The sequence below is a fragment of the Podarcis raffonei genome, chromosome 4 (assembly GCF_027172205.1).
Source record: "Podarcis raffonei isolate rPodRaf1 chromosome 4, rPodRaf1.pri, whole genome shotgun sequence".
Classification (NCBI taxonomy): Eukaryota; Metazoa; Chordata; class Lepidosauria; order Squamata; family Lacertidae; genus Podarcis; species Podarcis raffonei.
In genome coordinates, this window is record NC_070605.1 from 53,316,891 (window position 1) to 53,336,422 (window position 19,532).

At 38.9% G+C, this 19,532-nt stretch overlaps 2 protein-coding genes across 4 annotated transcripts in view; one reads left to right on the forward strand and one right to left on the reverse strand.

The window, feature by feature from the left end:
* The first annotated feature begins 60 nt into the window (after positions 1-60).
* On the forward strand, positions 61-9,527 carry MRAP (melanocortin 2 receptor accessory protein). 3 transcript variants are annotated; one of them, XR_008330208.1, is made up of 5 exons: positions 61-1,313; positions 1,733-1,826; positions 4,548-4,605; positions 5,166-5,300; positions 9,331-9,527. XR_008330208.1 is itself a non-coding variant. In XM_053386603.1 (4 exons), exons 1-4 carry the CDS (start codon positions 1,208-1,210, stop codon positions 5,212-5,214), a joined length of 336 nt encoding a protein of 111 aa, XP_053242578.1. In that variant the 5' UTR covers positions 61-1,207; the 3' UTR covers positions 5,215-5,275. The 3 variants fall into 3 exon arrangements, 1 of the variants encoding a protein (XP_053242578.1); XR_008330209.1 differs by lacking the exon at positions 4,548-4,605; XM_053386603.1 differs by lacking the exons at positions 4,548-4,605; positions 9,331-9,527 and adding an exon at positions 1,902-2,001 and having other exon boundaries at positions 1,733-1,813; positions 5,166-5,275.
* Positions 2,535-19,532, reverse strand: part of URB1 (URB1 ribosome biogenesis homolog) — a 47,084-nt gene continuing 30,086 nt past the window's right edge. The window contains exons 25-39 of the mRNA XM_053386592.1: positions 18,977-19,035; positions 18,521-18,714; positions 17,077-17,187; positions 16,204-16,267; positions 15,222-15,393; positions 14,315-14,417; positions 11,362-11,522; positions 10,497-10,608; positions 10,102-10,208; positions 9,123-9,266; positions 7,965-8,074; positions 6,570-6,758; positions 5,008-5,249; positions 3,293-3,883; positions 2,535-2,907 (exon numbers count right to left, since the gene is read on the reverse strand). Of these exons, the coding sequence (XP_053242567.1) occupies positions 2,690-2,907; positions 3,293-3,883; positions 5,008-5,249; positions 6,570-6,758; positions 7,965-8,074; positions 9,123-9,266; positions 10,102-10,208; positions 10,497-10,608; positions 11,362-11,522; positions 14,315-14,417; positions 15,222-15,393; positions 16,204-16,267; positions 17,077-17,187; positions 18,521-18,714; positions 18,977-19,035 (2,577 nt within the window). The 3' untranslated portion in view covers positions 2,535-2,689. The remainder of the gene's footprint in view (positions 2,908-3,292; positions 3,884-5,007; positions 5,250-6,569; positions 6,759-7,964; positions 8,075-9,122; positions 9,267-10,101; positions 10,209-10,496; positions 10,609-11,361; positions 11,523-14,314; positions 14,418-15,221; positions 15,394-16,203; positions 16,268-17,076; positions 17,188-18,520; positions 18,715-18,976; positions 19,036-19,532) is intronic.

Below are 19,532 nucleotides of genomic sequence, written 5' to 3' on the forward strand. Positions count from 1 at the left end.
AGAAGGGGCGGAGTCGGCGGCGCTCGAGAGCGGGTGGGAGCATGCGCTGTGGCGCTGGGTGATTCAGCACCAGAGAAGGGCTTCGGTCGGGCAGGTTGCGGAGTTCACCATAGCAACGCGGGGGAAGCAGCCGCCTTGAGCGGTCTAAGGGTCTTTGCGAGGTTGCATGGTAGTGATTTCTGAGAGAAGTAGTTATGAAAGAATAAAAACTCCAAAATACAGATTCTGAAGATTATTTTTTTTTAAAAGGGGGGTTGCGTGATTCTTACAATCTTTTCGACAGACACGATTCTCAGTACCACCAACCAACCTCGAGAGATGCAGCTGCTAATGATAACAGCAAGAATATGCACACTGTGCAGGTTTTGCTCAAAAACCTGCTTGAGGTGGCAGTAGGAAGCACATCACACGTAGCAGTGGCATCATTGCGCCTGCAAAACAACTGACTCCAGTGTGGTGGAAAAGACTTCTTTGAGGAGTCTCCACGTGCCACCCATTTCCCACATCCGTGTTCGTTTCGTGGTCAGTTGTGGGAAAGGGGGGGTGCATTGGAGAGGATTGAAAGGTGTTGTTCATTTCCTGCAGTGATCACTCTGTTGAAACGGGGAGTAAGTGGGCAGTGCTGTAGGTGAAAAATGGGGTGTCAGTTGTTGCTAACGCCATTTGCTTTATTTTAGTGGGCCGGGTGTCATGTTTGTTTATCTTGGTAATGTGTTGGTTGTCCTCCCTGCATTTAGCTTTGTTTGTTTTATGACAGGGTTCTTATTTATTTGACTTTTTAATTAGTCCTTAATTTTTGTATATTGCCATTTTCCCTGCTGTGGGGTCGAAATATTAAATGAAGAACAGGTTATGAATAAAATGATGATGATGATGATAGCCTGTCACCTGCTGGCATGGTTTTCTTTACCAACTTGACTATGTGTCTTTTCTTATTACTTAGTTCTGTATTAGTGAAAACATAAAAGAGTTAATGACATCTTGTACTTCCCGCAAGGAATGTTCACATTTGTCATTCTGGCACCAGAGACCATCGCCATACACTGACCTTCATTTCTGCTGACTGGGTCTGGTATCTTGGCATTCCTCAAGGATGTCTGCTCAAATGAAAAACTGCACAACTACAGAATCTCTTTATAGGAACACTTAAGTACAACTCATCATAATTGTTGGTTGGGGTTAGAGCTGGCTAGGAGGTTGTACTGAGATGGCTAACAAGACAAATTCATCCAGTTTTACTTACGATTTTGAATATTACATGGATTATTTAGATCTACTTCCAGTTGATGCAAGAAAGCTGAAGGCAAACAGATGTAAGTATTGCACTATGTGACCAACTAAAGCAAAAACAACAAAAAAGAAAACATCCTTTGAAAAGTTTAATGTTTTTGTAAACACTTTCTGCATGTAAATTGCTTATTTAGATTGGGGTTTTTGACTACTGCATAGTAATTTGTTGACTACCAAATTCAGTACCAGTCTTGTGCAGGTTGACTACTAAGACAGTCCACTTAGTTCATTGAAACTCTTTTCCAAGTATGTATACATTAAAATTGGATGGAATGTATATTTTTGTTTTCAAATGACTTAACTGCTGGAATACATTAATATGTTTTGAACATTGTAGTAAATGACAGCTTCCCTCTTACTGTTACATTAAAACTGAGAATATAAGTCATGCACTTCAAATGCTATACTAATGAAAGCAATGTTTTGCTATTAATTTTTTTAGTATTTGGAGTTTCAGGAGGGTGTCCTCAATTAAACCACTACAGCCCCAATTCCTTGGGAAAGAAGCCTTCCTTGAGTGGACGTAATATTGCTTAGTAATCTATAATAAATCTATAATAAATGCCTTAAGGATTTATAAGGTGTTATAAATACTGTATTTCTTTCCACAGATTCAATTGTCATAGCCCTTTGGATTGGGCTTGCTTCTTTTGTGGCATTTCTTTTCCTTATTTTGTTCTATATATCTCGGACTGGTTCTACACCCGTGAAGTAAGTACAATGCTTTGTGTTCTGTAGATGAAAGGAAATGTAAGGTCCTGGTTTGGATTACTACTGTGTCACTTCATTGCTGCTTGTATTATTTCTGAATCAGGGAACTGGGGCTAACAAACCAGAATCATGATGACTTATTAGCTGACATTAAATCTTAGTTCCCCAGATCAGATGTAATACAAGCCAGAAATCACTGTCTGAATTGAGTGCATGTCTTGCCTGCTATAACCCATCTCACACTATTTCTCTGAGGGGGTCCAAATAGGAATTGCATGTTAGTGTTCCCAAAAACATCTTCCTACTGGCCCTGGTGTCTATGAAGCCCTAATTCTGCACGAGTCTTTTAAAGAAGTGAATGTAGAAAATCGATGTAGGGTGATGACTTGAATTTTTTTTCTTGTCACCTATTCAGTTTGTTTTTGAGTCAACCAACCATTCTAACTGTGAGTCAGGTGTTTTGGTTTTAGTGGGCAGGCATCTTAAAACATAATACATCAAAAGCCTTGAAAATCAGCTTTCAAAACTTCTGGAAAAAAAGCAGTAAATATTTATTCAAAATCCAGTTTAAAAGTACATCGTATCTTTCGTGATACATAATTACAAATAAGTTATGAGTTCCAAAATAGTTCTCTTTATGGCAGCCTCCCCCCCATCAAGATCTGAAAGCATGACACACACTTTACATTTAAGATTGAAAGACAGGGTGATGAATTAAGAATGGGTAAATGTCTTTGCAGAGAGAAGCTATGGCTTCTTCAGGTTCCCGTGCTTTTTGATCATCATTCTTTTGTTTACCATTTGCTGTTCCATGTATCAGTTTAACATGGGTTATAAATGTGTCTGGTTGCTTTGCTCCCAGCCAAAGATCTCCAATGTAAACAGAAGTGAGGAATATGCTTGCCCCTAGGAAATAAGAAAATAATTGTCACAATCAAGATCTTTTCTTAAAAGTTGATCTATATTCATCATTTACTCTGCTTATTTTAAATGGCAGCGTTTCCAATACATTTTTTAAAATGGAACATTTGATACTTCATTAAGCGAACATGGGTTATTGATGTTAAACAACACTTTATCCCTTAGAATATCCCTTACCATACTCAGGCTTATTTAATTTCTCAATCAATTTTAATGTCACCAGAATATCCTACTCTACATTACTAGTTAATCTCTTAGTATCTTCTGGAATTACCATATTATAGCAAAAGGCAAAATTTCAAGAAGTTTTATGGGGGGAAAGATTATATGCTTAGTTTCTCCTCAACTTCCTTGCTGAAAATAACATTACCTTTCTTCGTTCTTTCTTCCTCTGTTACTGCCGAGAGGCAGAACCTTTCCACAGTCTCATGAAAAGCATTTTTGGTCAGGTTCTGGGAATCTAGTAGGTGCAGCATGATTCCATTAAGCAAGGAGAGATCACTCAGTTCCATGGCCTTCTCTTCACAGGAATTGTAGACAGTACTGTAAAGCTTAAATATACCACTTTTGAGAGTTGAATCTTTAAGAATCTCATCTACCACAGTGCTGTTTTGCAAAGCACTCTTTTCAAACCACTTGAAAGTCAAAAGTACATTTTGCACGTTGAAGCTGCTGTCGAGAAGAGACTTCACTAGCCATCTGAATACTAAGTAAGCAATCTTACACGTAAGACCAGGATTGTCATCTCCATTGTGCTCTTTTGAATGCTTTGCTGGCATATCCAGGAATACAGGTTCCCAGTGGAAAAGCACAGATCTCAGGACAGATCTGCATTCCTCTAAATATTTCTCCCCCTGCTCAGATGCTGTTTCTGGCTCTGTTTCAATTTCATTCTTCTTCCGAACAAGTCGGGATGATGTTCGAAATGGTGCTTGTGCTTTGTTTTTGTCTTTAATGTTTTCTGTAGTAGAAGAAAACAAACAAAATACTTACAATAATTTAAAGAAAAATGAGAAAATTTGAACTTTCTGAAAAGTATTTGTTGGTCTTATTGTGAAAAATGTTTCTCAGTGGGTACTTGGATGTCTCCAAGTTGCAGCAAGCAGATGTCTTCACATTGGTACAGGAGAGGTTTCAAAAGGTGTAAACTGATTTTTTCACGACTCTGCACAACCATCATCTTGCACCTGTCTTAACCTCTCCTGCACTGCTGCGAAGACATATTCACACCTAAGGAAGAAGGGTAATAAATTAATCAATTCAGTATTTATTTAAAAGTGAGACAGAAGGACAGATAGAACCTCTTGCTGAATTATGCTTTTAAAGTTGGAAAGTAACAGGTTAAAAGTTCAACCAAATCCCAACAAAACAAATAGCTCAGTTGCAGGAAGCCCAGACCTGAACATTTATCTTGAGATTATCATCACTCCATAGATTTTGCATGAATGCTGCCAAAAATATTTTCTCTAAACAAACATTATTATAAGCCCTCTCTTTTAAATCTACATTAACAAAAACAATTTCCCACTATCTTAAAAATGAGAACTCTTTCTTTTATTTACCCATCTCAGTGGTGTTTTATGTGTGGGATCACACAAACTAAAATGGTTTCTGCTTCCACACAGGTCTCTGCTCCTTAATTATCCACCCCTACAAAGGCTCAGGAAAGGGAAAAGTGTTTGGGTAAGGCCTCGACTGTCCTAAGCAGATCCTGGCAAACTGACATGATGAAAGTCACTTATACTCAGAGCTTCATTTTATATAAAGAGCATATGGTGATGTTCTATGAAGTTTACCACTAGACAAAAAAAACCCAAGGGAGATATGAAATCCTTTTTCTTGGATCATGTCTGATGTTATTAATGAAGTACACATATATTTTAATGATTTCTACTCCCTTTTCAAACTTCCCGAGGAAGCCTGCCTCGGGCCAACAATAATATCTTTTTAGTGTGTGGTTAAGGGCTTCCTCTTCTTCCATGCATTTGATGAAATATGATGAGCTGGCTGTTGCGTTCAGTACTTTCAGAATTCAGCAGAAAATAGCTGACCTTATTTAAAACACATGATATATTTAGAACTTACTAAGCAATTCTTTTATTTGGTACTGTTGAGCAAATATCTGAAGAACATCTTGAAGTTCCACGTCTTTGCCAATTATGCTCCACTTGTGCAAGAGCAGCAGAACATCTTTGTTTGAAAGGACATGCTCATTCACAGTGAATCTTCCCATTTGTCTGAAGGCCTCAAAAACCACAACGCGGTATTCCAATACAGAACTCAACGTGCTGAAAAACCGAATCAATATGGCAGAATCCAAGTTGGTCCTATTTGGCAGGAGATGGAGAAAACAAAGGTTACAATGCTCAACCCAAATGGTAACTAAACTAAAAATTTGCTTTTGTTTGGAAACAAGTGACGGTTTATTTAATTTTTGTCTAACACAAAATAAGAGTCTGAGGGAGATAAGATTGCAGCAAAAAGACAGCAGTGAAACATGAAGGCTACTGATTTGAGTTATCGTTTGTTATCAGGTTGCATAATTTGCTCTGGCTTGCATGCAATATTAAACTGTAGTTTAAATAAACTATGGTTTAGTATACATGAGCGCTTCTTTTCTCTTCCACTGTTACTATGCCCTGCAGGGGAGGATACAAGACAGAGCCTGGCTTGTCATGATGTGCAAACCTGGGAGGAAACAAACCTCAAGGCTGGGTACACAGTTCACATCAAGCCAGACTCTGGCTTGTTTCCTCTCCCATACCGTACAGTCAAGAGTGAGGTAGGAGCAACATGCTTATGGGCATTAAACCATAGCTTATTTTAAATGATGCTTTAATGTCGCATATGAACCAAGCCATAGTAGGAATAACACTCCCAAACAACAATACATGTGCTAGTTGGGTTCAAATAGCCAATTCATTTTCATGGGTTTTGAATCTACTTCCTTCTTCCAAACATGCATACACTTTTCAGGCAGGGTTACTTAAGTGCTTGATGTACATAGTTTTTAGTGTATGTCTTTCCTGAAAATGCTGGTACACGGTAAACAAAAATAAAAAGCTAAATTTGTTTTACTGGTGAATGCAATGTAGTGAACTCAAGTAGCAAGAATTACACAGTATAAGGGTTAGGTGGAACGGAAAACGGGTCAGTGAAAAGAGAAAAAATCAGGTATAACATCTTGTTAGGGGTGAAAATGACTCTAAGGCTTAAGAACTGCCAAAATTCACTGAGAACTAAGGCTCTGAAGAATTGCAGTGGCCGAAAAATACGATATGCAATAGTTTTAAGAAGGCATAGACTACTGAATGCTAAGCAGACTTCAGCAGGGCTTCTCCATGGCCCCAGCTCACAGCCTTGATTACAATTTAGAAAGGTGAGAAAGATATTCTGTAAAATAAATAAAAGCACAATGTATTGAAGACAGGCTCCCACTGAGCAGAAATGATGAGTGGGCCACTTAGACATTAGCAAGTACCAACCAATGCATTTCAGATCTCTGAAGATACGCTAATTTTTAAAAAAATGATTGTTGCCATTTACAATGAAAAATAAAAGGTGAATTTTGAGATATTACAAAAACTCAAGGTTCAATGAAATTTAATTCCAGCTACATTATACATTAAACAGAAGGACATACATACCGAATGTGTTTAAGAAGCATTAATAAAATGTGAAGAAATTCACTGACAAGCTGGAGAGGAAGGAATCTCTGATTCTCTAGTAGCTCCGTATCAGGTGTTCCAAGTGACTTTTGTTTATCTCCTAAATTGGTTACCCAAAGAGTATGGACTAAAGAGATGACACTGCTTAGCATCTTGGATTCCAGAAACCTAGAATGAAGAAAGGAAGGAAGGGGAAAAAAAGTTAATAAAAAATGTTCCATGTTTATTTTATAGCAAACCAGATTACAATAGTGCACCAAAATAGCATTTAAAAAATAATATTTCTCAACCATTATCCACCAGTCCCATGAGCTGGGTACACAAAATGTTACCTTTAATATTGTCTTTCACCTGAGGGGAAAAAATTAAATGGAAGGGGGAAATCCAACACTGAATCCAGAGTGTACGTTCCTGTTGATGTATTTATTTGAAAGAGTCACTGTAGGATTTAAACCTTGAGTAGACTTTGAACATGCATTTAGGTAATTCACATTTCCCACATCAAACACTACAGAGTGTGTGTGTGTGTGTGTGTGCGCGCGTGTGTGTACTGAGAAATTGTGTGAAAACAGAAACTTTGTTCAACCGTTTTTCAGAGATGAATGCTGCAAGCCAAAAATGGGATCCCATTTCTTTTAATTCATACCAGTTTAATATGGGACCTAAGCTGAAGAGTGCTGAAGTTGTTAAAAGCAAACCACAGTAGCAGCAACCATGGGCAGAACAACCCAGTGTCATTTTCCCACTAACAGCATAACAATCCTCAGAACCTCTTCATTAGTCCCTGGACAATGTAAATTGAGTTTCAAGAACAGGAGATTCAGCTTTTAAATAAAACATTGCTAAAGCCAGTTTTCTGACTATTATTCAGTTACATTACATTTCAGAAACATATTTAGAGGCCAAGTTTTCTTCAACAAACAAGGACAACAGAGTATTAATAAAATGTTTTCTCCAAAGAAGCAATAGAACACTCTGTTAAATTCCAGTTAATGAACTCAAGTCTTTGCAGGCACATGGAGTACAGCATCAGACTACATGGCAACTATAGTTAATAATCCTTAACTAAGTTGATAATTATATGTACAGGCTAACACTTTAACAGAATCAAAGTTTTTGAAGTATCTCTAAGTAAAAGGATTTAAAGGGCTTAAGCTGTTTCACTGTGCAACTGTATTCACGTTTACTCAAAAGTCTGTTCACTGAAGCTGGCATCCTTGTAAATGTTCTTAGGATAGCTGCCTTAGTGGCATACCATGACCTCTACGAGCAAAAAATGCTTGTCCTAATTTCTTGCTCTCTTGCATATGCACATTTAAAAAGGTGAAAGAAAGAAATTATTTAGCAATCAATCATGAATACTCTTCTATGCACCTTTTATCTAGTACAGATATTATCCAAGTTAATAGGCTGTGATCTCTTATTAGCTGATAGGCAGCTTTGGTGATGTATGCAGCATTTTGAAGTATTTCCAGAATCTGATGCTGAAAGACAAAAAAATATTAATAATTATTTAGTTACATAAGATGTCCTTAATAACTTTCACAGCTGCAATTTTAAGCCTTTGAGAATGAAACAAGGGGAAAACAACTAGATCTAATTATCTGCAAACACAATAAAAGAGTTCTGTGGCACCTTTGAGACCAACAGTCTTTTGGAGTGAATATATCAAAGATGGCGTCACTCTGGAAATTATTTTCTCATGAGTGTGGGCAGAATCTACAGTATCCATCTGAACATTGTCTTCAATACCTCGCCTTAAAATGCATGCAAAATGGTACCATGACTCTTCCAGAATGCAGACAGACATTCTAGGGGTACTTGGTGACCTATATCTTGCTTCCATGTGTTAATATAAAGAGTACCCCAATATTTGTGGTTCTAGTGTTTTCAACAATTTTACAATACTCCCCCCCTCCCTTTTTAGCACACTCTTTGGTCTTAGGAGATAGCTTGTTATTTTCAAATTTTGTCTCAAGCTTTCTATTCATACATAATGACTAAGTTTTATAAAACCTTACTAGCAAATATTGGGGTGAGGTGGGGGAGAGAAACAGTAATGATATATAAATTAACATACAGGCAGTGACTGGTTGCTGCACAATCATGCATGCACACCAAACCCAGAAGTGACCTGAAAACATCACTAAAAGGTTGGAACAAGGGAGGAAATGCTTTATGCAGGTCGCACAGACAAGCGTGGGAGTCTGGAATGTAACCCCTGCACAAAACAAGGATTGCTTGTTTCTTCATGAATTATGAGTAATTCTGTGCACATTCACTCAGAAGTCAGTACTGTGTCCAAGTTTATTCTCAAGTAAGCAAGCATGGATCGCAGCCTTAGAATATTATTACTATAGACTATGTTGAGATCTAAAGATAGCCACAGATGTTACAGTTCTTGACACATTAAAGACTTAACTGGATGTTTTACTTTTAATATATGATTGAATGAGAGTAGTTCTTAGAGAAAAAGTCTTCAATGTTTTCTTTTTGCTTTTTGCTTTTGTATATGTTTCAGTTGTATTTTACCTGGGAGGATTCATCACACAGTGGACTATGGAAGAAAGACAGAATGACATGGAAAATTCTCTGATAATCATATAGTTCATAGCAGTGTTTGTCTTTGAGTCCTTCCCCAATAATTGCAAGAATCCATTCACGTTCCATTTTGTGCTGGAAAATAAAGAGGGAGCATAAATTACTATTGTAACTTTTCCACTCTATTTCCACTCTACAGGAATGTCTCAAACAGATCGGATAAAGATGAAGAAAGAAGGAAAAAACCACATGATGCTGCAGACAGAGACACAAAAACCTAAATTCCAGATATGCCAGTATTTTATGATGCTGCTAAATATAACACACATTTCTTACTTTAAACGGATTAAACAATTTTCATCATTTTTCTGCATTCAGAATGTGACTTCTTATACAGTCACATACTGAATGTAGGAAAAAAAGATGCTCCACTTGTCTGTCTGTATCTTATCGCAAACACACGGATAACCAGCTTCACCATTTTTTCTTGTGAATGTAACATCCCATGCCTGCCGTGGTTTGGTTTAGTTTTTATGTGTTTTGTTTGCTGTATTTTGTTATTTGGGTTATATGGATAAAATTTAATAAAAATACTTTTTTAAAAAAAGTAATGCAAATATGGAATTTGGGATGTATTTCAAAAATGTGGTGAATGGCAGAAGGAAAAAATTAAGAGGCCATGCATGAACAGAATTGCATAACAGGAAGAGGCGGCTGCCGCATGGACACCAATCTCAGTGTCTGAACAATGACTCTTTTACCATGCTCAGAGTTTAGAAATGAAGGATCCTGGGTGCTGCAACCAACTATAAAGACTATTTACATAGTGATTTGGTTGCAGCAGACAGGAAAAGAAAAGAAAGATTCTCAGAATTACTTGACAGGTACCAGATTTTTGTGTACAGAGAACAGAAAGCAAACAATTGTGCTATTCATGAATGACAGTTTACACTACACAGATTTCTATTACCTCTGAATCAAAACTGTAGAAAAGCTGAAAAAATCCAGGCACCTTCTTCAAATCCAAATACTGATGAGATAGAAGGAACTTGTTCAGCTTTGTGTACATGTGCTCCTCTGGGAAGAAAACAGAATGGTTATTGTAGCATGAAAAACGCCCTTATCATTTCCATTATTAAACTCAAGAAAATTTCTATGCTCATCTTAAAAATCTCTTATTTTCCAGCATGACAAGTCTGACAAACATTTCATGATCACAGGGATATCTAAAATGGAAGTAACAATTTTACTAAAAGCCATTGTTTTACATTCTGAAACAAAACCAACCACAATTTAACAGAAACAAAATGGTTATCTTATGAATTAAGAACGATTAGAGAGCAGGTGTAACTTATTCTAGAATACCTGGCTTTAGCATTTGGTGGGCTACTCTTGAAACATACAGTGCCAAAGGGAACGTAAATCTGAGATTCGGTTGTCTGATTCCATTCTGCACAACATCCATAAGGTAAGCCAACTGAAGCACAAGACAAAAAGAGAGAAATAATTAGGAAATTGGTTGTACGATCCTATCAGTAACTGCTCAATTGTACAGTCCTCATATGACAACACAGTATGATTTTCATCAGAAACTGCAGAAAGTATATGTTAATTTCGTTGTCCCCGAGAGGGGGCAATGACAATAAAGATATTATTATTATGATTATTATTATTATTAATCATAGTATAGAAATTATACTCAATTGAATTATAATACCTATCCTACTATAACTGAATTGAAGTGATGGAGAAATGATTACTAATACAAATGAATGAGAAATATTAAGTTCTATATTTCACTCGTGGGTTGAGTCCTATACATAATTTGGAAATCTGGGAGGTGGGCAAGGAAGTTACATAGTACCCTGAAAATCAGAAGCATATTGACATCTTTGGCAGTTAGCAATACAGTGGTACCTCAGGTTACATACGCTTCAGGTTACAGACTCAACTAACCCAGAAATAGTGCCTCAGGTTAAGAGCTTTACTTCAGGATGAGAACAGAAATTGTGCTCCGGCGGCGCAGTGACAGCAGGAGGCCCCATTAGCTAAAGTGGTGCTTCAGGTTTAGAACAGTTTCAAGTTAAGAACGGACCTCCGGAAGGAATTAAGTACTTAACCCGAGGTACCACTGTACAGTTATCCTAGGAGATGCTTTCAGAGCAAGTTTAGTCTTAGGCATGTTTTCAAACCACTGCATACTTTAGAAAAGCTAAAGTTAACTCCTTACCTGCTTCTGTTCTCTAAACCGAGCCCCTTCCAGGTGAGAGCGGAAAGAGCTCAGGACATAGTACGCTGCTGCTCGCATGTTACTGTCATAGCTGCTAAGGGCTGCTACTGCCAGACCCAAGGCATTGACGTCAACAAACTTATGATATGCTACAACACATTCTACATAGGAAAAAAGGAAGGGGAAGGAATGTTTTAAAATGTAAAAAGGCAACACTCAAAATCTTTTACAAGGTAATTTTTTAAAGGAAGACTAAATTATAGGTATGCACATTAAATCATAGCAATTTCTAGAAGAAGAGTGAATGAATGCCTGATTAGAAAATTTTCCTCTCCTATTCTTCTGCAACAAAGAATTCAAGATAGAATCTCTCTGAATTGCCTCTGCTTAAGCAAATAAAGACACAAACCCTCTTGCACCTGAGTTTCTAAGGAGCCTTCCATTCTGGCACCACCCAAACCACCTCTCTTTGTAGCCCTCCTTCCCCTACACCGAGGTGCACATACAGGGTCAATTAAAACAGATCTAATTACTCTTTACCATGCTTTTGTTTGTACCATGTGGTGTTTGATACAGCTTGGTAATAAGTATATCTATTTCTGTTTCATCAGTGCATGTATATTTGTGGAGCAGTGATTCTACTTCAAGCTAGTGACTGAGAGTTTGGAACTAGAAGGCAGAGCAATTACAGCTGAATCTTTTCCCCATGAGCCACCCCTCTTCCCTTACTAAAAGAGAGATTCTGTCAACAAGGAATCTTGTTCTGTATTTTTGGGGCTAGCCCTAAATTTATGGAGTGAAGATTAATCTGGAAATAGTATAGGTCATGGAAGGAAACATCAATGCTGGACCTGGCCTTGGCAAAATGAAACTTGACAGCAAGTTTAATTTATGTTGGACATACAGTTTTGTTTACAAAACCTTGGAAAAATCAAGGGGAAACGGCTGCTGAGATAATGATCAGTTCTAGAGGTGTCTTTTTTCCCTTTTGTATTTCATTTGGGGCTTTTACACCCAGTGAGAAGCAATTATGGAACATTTATTCACAGGAGACTGTTATAAACACATGTAGGAAGCAAAAAATATAACAAAGACCCTTTCGGCCACCTGCTGTAATGGCCCAGCATGTTTGGGGTTGTTCCATAGAGCATGTTCAGAACGAACGGCTGTCAAAAGATTCCATGGAGACAGCAGGTTCTTAAAAGATTATTTGAAGGATAAAAGGAAGGATTGTGTGATGCAGTAAGTGGGAGAAAGCCTCAGGGAACTCAGGCAGCAAGAGAGGCAAAGAGGAACCAAAGCAAGATCTGCAGCTTGGATGGTGTTAGTGAGAAAGACAAAAATGATACAGGAATCATAATGGGGAAAATATCTGGTTTTGACTGTAGTGGGGTGGACAGCCTTTAGCTGGATGCTCCCATGTCCTAAGCCGGGCATGGCCAAACATGGTCCTCCAGCTGTTTTGGGACTACAACTCCCATCATCCCTAGCTAACAGGACCAGTGGTCAGGGATGATGAGAATTGTAGTCCTCAAACAGCTGGAGGGCCAAGTTTGGCCATGCCTGTGACCTAAGCAAATGCTTTCACACATTCACAGAATGCCTTGCTGCCACTGACCAGAAAAGATTTTCTTTCTGTGGTAACGCAAAGTCTGCAAGCTAAGAGAAGCTATGGCAATGAAGGCACAAGGAAAAGGAAACAAGAGTCGGTGGACAGGTGAGGTAACTAATCATCCACAAAAACAGAGAATCAAAGCAAGCAGTGCTTTTCAAAACAATATTTTTTCTGGTGGTGGGGAGAGCTTTCCAGCCACTTGAATTCTCCCCGCTCCACCCAGATTTCACATAATCAATCCAGCAGCAACCAATATTCCTCATAGCACTGACAAATCTAATGATTCCAAACTCCTGCAAAACAACATAACAAAATACAGGACAGGAGATGCTATGGGGGAAAACACACACACACACACCCCTTCACTATTAAAAAGAAGCATTGAGTCTTTTTTTCAATTGTTGAGTGAAAAATTTTGGTTGGGAAAATGGAGACGGGTAAGTGGCAGGTACCAAGACGATGCATGCAAACCAAAAGCTGGCGGCCCTTCCAAGCCTGCTCACGATGCAGAATCACAAAACTGTGTGTGCTGCAGTGTCAGATCATGTTCTTCCTCCATCTCAAAACCCCTTCTTGTTTTCTTTAAAAAGTATAATTAAAGCCTTTGGGGTCAATTTGATATCTGATGTCTGCTCTGAATGGAAGAGTAAATAGTTTAATGAGCAATTACATTATCAACTAGCCACCTGTTTCAGAAGATGCCATGACTCCTGGGCAAACGCAAACCAGATGCCATAATGCAAATGAGCTCCGGATTTTGAAGCATTTTATAAACAGATAAGACAGACATATAAAGCGTACTATGTTAGCTCAGCAGATGTGCATAAAGAGCTTGCGTCCAATTACACAGGCCTCAGACTAAACCATGAACACAAATAAAAAGCAAAGGAAACAGCAAGAAATATTCCATATGTTGGCCAACATATTTGTTAGAACCAACCAAAATGTTGTGTGCTTTGGGTTCTGTCAAAACTTTTGATTGGGCTGGAGGTTGTATAAAGCAAGGACAGGGGGAGGAAGAAAACTAACAAAATAACCAACAAAACATGGTTCAGTGTAATAGCCTGCCTTGTCAATATAAAACCTGCCAGCTCTTTTAGTTGTGCTCTCTACCTTATTGTTTTGCTTAAGGCTGCAGAAAGATCTGGGTGACAGACTTTATATTCTCAAAAATGGAGATCAGCCACTGCCTTTTTTAAAAATCACATAAGCTTAGCTGCAACCTCAGACCTACATAGCAAATCTTTGATACAGTTTTCAAGCCGTAACTTTTGGGGGTCTGTATTTACAGTTTCACACTAAATGCTTCCCAAAATACAAGAAAACCATTTCCTATACCTGGTCGCAACAATTCACTGAAGAGATGAAGGAGAAAACAGGGGTCGTAGAGATCCTGAAGAGCCACTTCGCTTTTGCTTTTGCTTAGAAGCATCTGTTCTTCCTAAATACAGGACATAAAATAATGTGTGACTGAATTTTAATTGACATGTTCTTTAGCTGCTGTGAAAGCCTTCTCATAACAGTCATCATATAAGCACTGCAGGGCACCCTAAAGCCGGGTGATAGCTGTGTTACTGCTTTGGGTTGTTTTTTTACCTTTCCCTGACCTCAATGACTGCTGTGCAATAAGAAACTAAGAAGAGCCTGCTAGATGTGGCCAGTGGTCCACCTTGTTCTCACAGTCCAGATACCGAGGGAAGCCTGCAAGCGGGGCTTGAGCACAACAGAGCTCTCCCTTCCTGCAGTTTTCATCTACTGGTTTTCAGAAGCATGCTGTGGAGGTAAGACCATAGCCTGCTAAAGGGTTAGAAGCCACTGATCCTATGCATGTCAATGCAGAAGTAAGCCCCACTGATTTCAGTTTCAAGGTAAGTGTGTCTAGGATTTGCAGCCTGACTGCTTCTCTCTTTTGCAAGAAAAACCGTTACGTTTCCTCATAGCTGCTACAATTTTGGCCAAAAGGTTTGGTGGTTAATTCCTAGATCATAATTAGTACCCAACTCTGGAACCTCACTGAACTGAAAGGATTGCAGTTTCGCAGCTTTCAAGCAGACTATGCAGTAGTTACATTAAAAAAATGAAAACAAAAGAGGAATAAGGCCCTTTAATATAAATCAACCAGATGCTATGACTGCCACTGCAAATAGTAACAATGCCACTTTCAAGATAAATGACCTAAGACTAAAATGGTTCTACTGTAGGTATGTTTTTAAAAGGACAGAAATCTGCGGTCAGATTAAGGCACCTCTGTGGACAGGAGATGCCGATGCTGTGGGAAATGGAGAATGGTCCTCATCATCATTTCTCTGTCTAGCAGACACAGAATTTCTTCCATGCTTGGCTGCTGCCACAGGGACCTTCCCAGACTCTTGCATGTCTTATGGTGCTCCACAGCAGCTGGACCCCAAAGCAGGATTCTGGAATCATATTAAGATGCTATGTGTTTTCCAACTTTGTATATGAAGAGAAGATAGCAATTACACAAAGCAATTTGACTTGTAAATGGTCGAACAATGTTTTCCTTTTCTCTTCTCTTCTTTATTTATTACCAGAGAAACCAAAGGTAGGATGTGTTTCCTTGACAACCTTAGTTTTCCTTCCAAAGCACTTTGAAACAAAATTAAACTACGAAGCAACAGTCACTCGGCTGTGTTCCTTTTTAGCCATCTTGGCTCTTAGAGAAAGGCTGCAATACTGCCTCCTACACAATATCACAGTATCAGCAATAAACAACACAGTTGTTTTTGGTAACCGCCACAATATCGCTCAATGAAAGAAAATGATTTTTTTCTATTAAAAAAAATATTAGAACTCATTTCTAAGTGTTCCACCATCGAAGAAGGTGGGATAAACCTCAGGAGGTGGGTGGGTTCACAGAGGAAAGAATAGATACCCTTTTAAAAGAATGTGCAGTATGTTGTGAACAGAGAGGCAGACTCTTGGAATAACCCATAAATGATTCAGGGTGAGTTGAAAGAATCTGTCAATGTTCAGATTCTAAAATGGATCAGGTGAGTCAACTTTGGAATTGCAGCCTATCAGATTCCATTCCCATCCTTACCACTAGTTTTAAGGAATATCTGTTCCTCTGCACAGGTTTAAACTCCACTCAAAATGCCCTTTGTGTATGCAAATACCTGAGGCACGTAATCCACAGGAAGGCAAACCTGATACGCACTGTACACATTATCTACCCGATACACTGACCAACATGGCAGTCAACTAACCTGAAGTTTACAAGGCTTAGACCATTCTTTTCATACAATTTAAGCAGCTGCAATATCTTCTGGTCTAAAAATAAAAAAAGAAAAATTAAATAGATGATAGATAGTTAGATAGATAGATAGATAGATAGATGATAGATAGATAGATAGACAGACAGACAGACAGACAGACAGACAGACAGACAGACAGACAGAGTGCCAACCTTTGGGCACATGCAACTATTGATTTCTGCAACATTGAGTAAGAACTTTAATCTTAATCAAGATAGGTTTTTCACCTGACATCATTTTGAACACAATACTTTGCAATGAAGGCAGTGCACATGTTCTGCTGCAAGTTATCATCTAAAGGCACAGCAGATGACATATGAATGCCTGTGGATTAGTATTAAGAGCCACATACTGAAGTCTTGGTGGCATTCTGTTGTACAAAACACACAACACCCTACTCAGTTTCCCTCAGGCTACTGCTCTGTACTTCCTTTACCTAAGCCACAACCCTCAGACCAACCAGTCTCTGAACCTCCAAATACAATTCCCTTCCAGCTACCACTCCTGCTACTTCTTGATCACTATCCCTGTCTCTGAAGACACTGTTTCTTTCTCTCCTTTTATCTTTGTTTAGTCCCATTTCAAATAGTTCCCTTTGGACAATGGGAACAAAAAGAGGATAGGAAAATTACTTCACTTAAACTCCTTAGTAAGCATGCATGCACTTATTTATTTGGTCATTTTCCCGAACCACCCAGGAACAGCAGGATTTGTCTGAGCTACTACATATGACACACATGATAGTTTGGCTGCTGCATTTTAAGAAGTCTCATTTAAAAAAAAAAAAAAACGTCATGCATCTCTTTCACCTGCAAATACACTTACCTGTAATGCTCAGTGTTGCACCGTAGGCTCCAAGCAACACAGCAAAATGGTTGCTCTCACAAACTGCAGGGCAGAGTTTCACTAGAGTCAGCAGGATGTCCACTAATGCCTCTAAAGCAAAAAGTAAAAATATTTTTCTCCCTCTTCCAAATGACTTAGCCTCTTGTCAAGCAATTTGAAAATACTACGGTTGCTCCGGCGCTTCCTTGCAACAATGGTGCTGGTCATTCACACAGCTAGGATATTCTCTGGGGCAAGACCTGCTGAGATGAATGGAGCCACGCTCCATTCATTTTAGCCACGCAGGAGAACTTCCCAGTGGACAGTGACTGTTGCCAACAAAATGGAAAACACATTATGATATAACTGTGAAATGTTCATCGCTTTCACATAGGGCTTTTTGTTTTTGAAGAAAATCAAGACCCTTTTCAATTCAGAAAACATGTGTTCCAATATGAAGGGGGCCTTGAAAAGTATTATTTTATCACCAGGAACGGACAGTGTGGTGGGGCAGCGCTGCCTTTCTGACACCAATGTCCCTGCCCCTTACCAAGACAAAGGTAAGGGGGAAGAACAAAGTTTAAAGGGAGCACCAGATTGGCTCTAATGGTGCACCCATGGAGCCCTGATCTTACTTCTGGTTTGCCCCCTTGCTGTGTAGTCCAGGTAAGCGGCAGTTCTGCAGCACTGATCCACACAGTTCCAGCTACTCAAGCTTCCCACACATTCATTCAAGTTTTGTGTGAAAATTAATTGGGCCATCCTTCCTTTCTCCTCTAATCCCCATCCAGTGTAACATGGGAACTTCTGCCCTTGTGCTAACTAATGGGTCTCGGGGTTAATTAAACAACTTTTGCATAGGATTTTCCAGGGTTCCTTTTTGTAAGCTCTTAAATGATGCTGTGTGGCCCACATCCTTTCAATTTGCATTACTCCACCTATTCCTGCATCTAGGATAAATTCCACTTTGTCACTTCCTAAGAAAAAGGGACAAAGCTGAGATTCTGACGATTTCAACTAGCACTGTCAATACCCCAGTAAGACCAGGTAACCCAAAACAAGTGGGCTATTTTTTACTATGCTTAATTACAAAACGGACAAAGCTGTATACAATACTGCAATAACTGTTTCAGAAATATATAGCCAAATAGTAAAAAATAAAGTAAGAAATGCTAAGTTCAATGATAAATAAATGCAATCCAAATGCAAATAAATAGTAAGTAAAGGCACTGGAGCTAAAAAAATATACAGAAAAGGGACAACGCAATGATAATGGAGAAGAGTTAGTAATATGTTAAAAGGTAAATGCTAAAATAATTACGCTCTAGATAGAGCAGCTCTGAAAACATCTAGGTGGGCTGGCAAGTGGAAGGATGAAAAACAACACGTGAAAGACACTTGGGTTATATATAGATACACAAGGAAACAAATGAGAAGGTGATACCTCTTTCATGAATGTTTGTGTCATCACCTTCTTGCGACCTCAGCATAGCTGACAAAAATAAGGAGTGCTGCGTGATCATCATATAAAGCACCGACAGCTTCACTAATCTCTGAGCAGCAGGGATTCCTTTCTGGTACAGCAAATTGATAGCTGCATTCAGAGTTTTCAGAAAGCCCTGGTCTTTATAACGGTACCTACATGACAGAGATTTAAAGAGACGTTGAGACAAAAATCATGCACTCTGCCTGCAAAGTGAATGAAAGAATTACATCCCAGGTGTTGGTTTGGTCTGTGAAGCAGCTTGCCACACCTTTTTAAAAGTACTGTATATGATATTGGTAAACATCTATTCACAGAAGCAAAACTACTGCCTAGTGAGCCATAAGCAACCCTAAGCTCAGTGTTGTATGTCATTGTAGCAGCAAAAAATACTCTTATAAACCTAAACGTGCTTACTTGAGTCCCATCTTCACAAAACTGTGCCAGTCTTCTGGAGCCACCTCAGTTACTGAGTTCTAGGTAGGTAGGAAACAGCAAAACAACACTTAAACATATGACAGTGGGGATGTGGTGGTGCAGGGATAACGCTTCGTGGGAATGCAAATGGCAATATTAGAAGACACAAGGGGGGAAAGCAGCAAAAATCCCCAGAATTAAAAATAATACAGTATCTAGCACAGCACATTACAATGGCTACAACAGGCTGAAAAATCATTAAGCTGCCTGTGAAGGCCATCAGCAATTTTCAGGTGGTCCATGGGAGGTGGGGAACCACTGAACTAAAATCATAAACCAAAATACTAGCATGAGGAGCCAAGACCACAAAAAATGTCCAGCCAGCAGTCAGCATTAAAACATCAAAATACAACAGAGAGGAAATGCTCAGCCAAAAGCAGTCTTGATGCAGCATGTTTAGCAATGTGTTCCATAGGGTGAGTTCCCTGCAGAAGAGGCCCTGGTCACTGCCAAGCATTCTTCATGGGATCTGGAGGAAGGCCTCAGATGATGATTG

Bases quoted from the DNA above. Each gene is read 5' to 3' on its own strand.
- MRAP (XM_053386603.1), top strand. From the start codon at position 1,208: ATGGCTAACAAGACAAATTCATCCAGTTTTACTTACGATTTTGAATAT. The intron at 1,814-1,901 runs GTAATATTGCTT...TTCTTTCCACAG, and splicing joins GAAGCCTTCCTTGAGTGGAC to ATTCAATTGTCATAGCCCTT. The intron at 2,002-5,165 runs GTAAGTACAATG...ATTTGTCTGAAG, and splicing joins ACTGGTTCTACACCCGTGAA to GCCTCAAAAACCACAACGCG.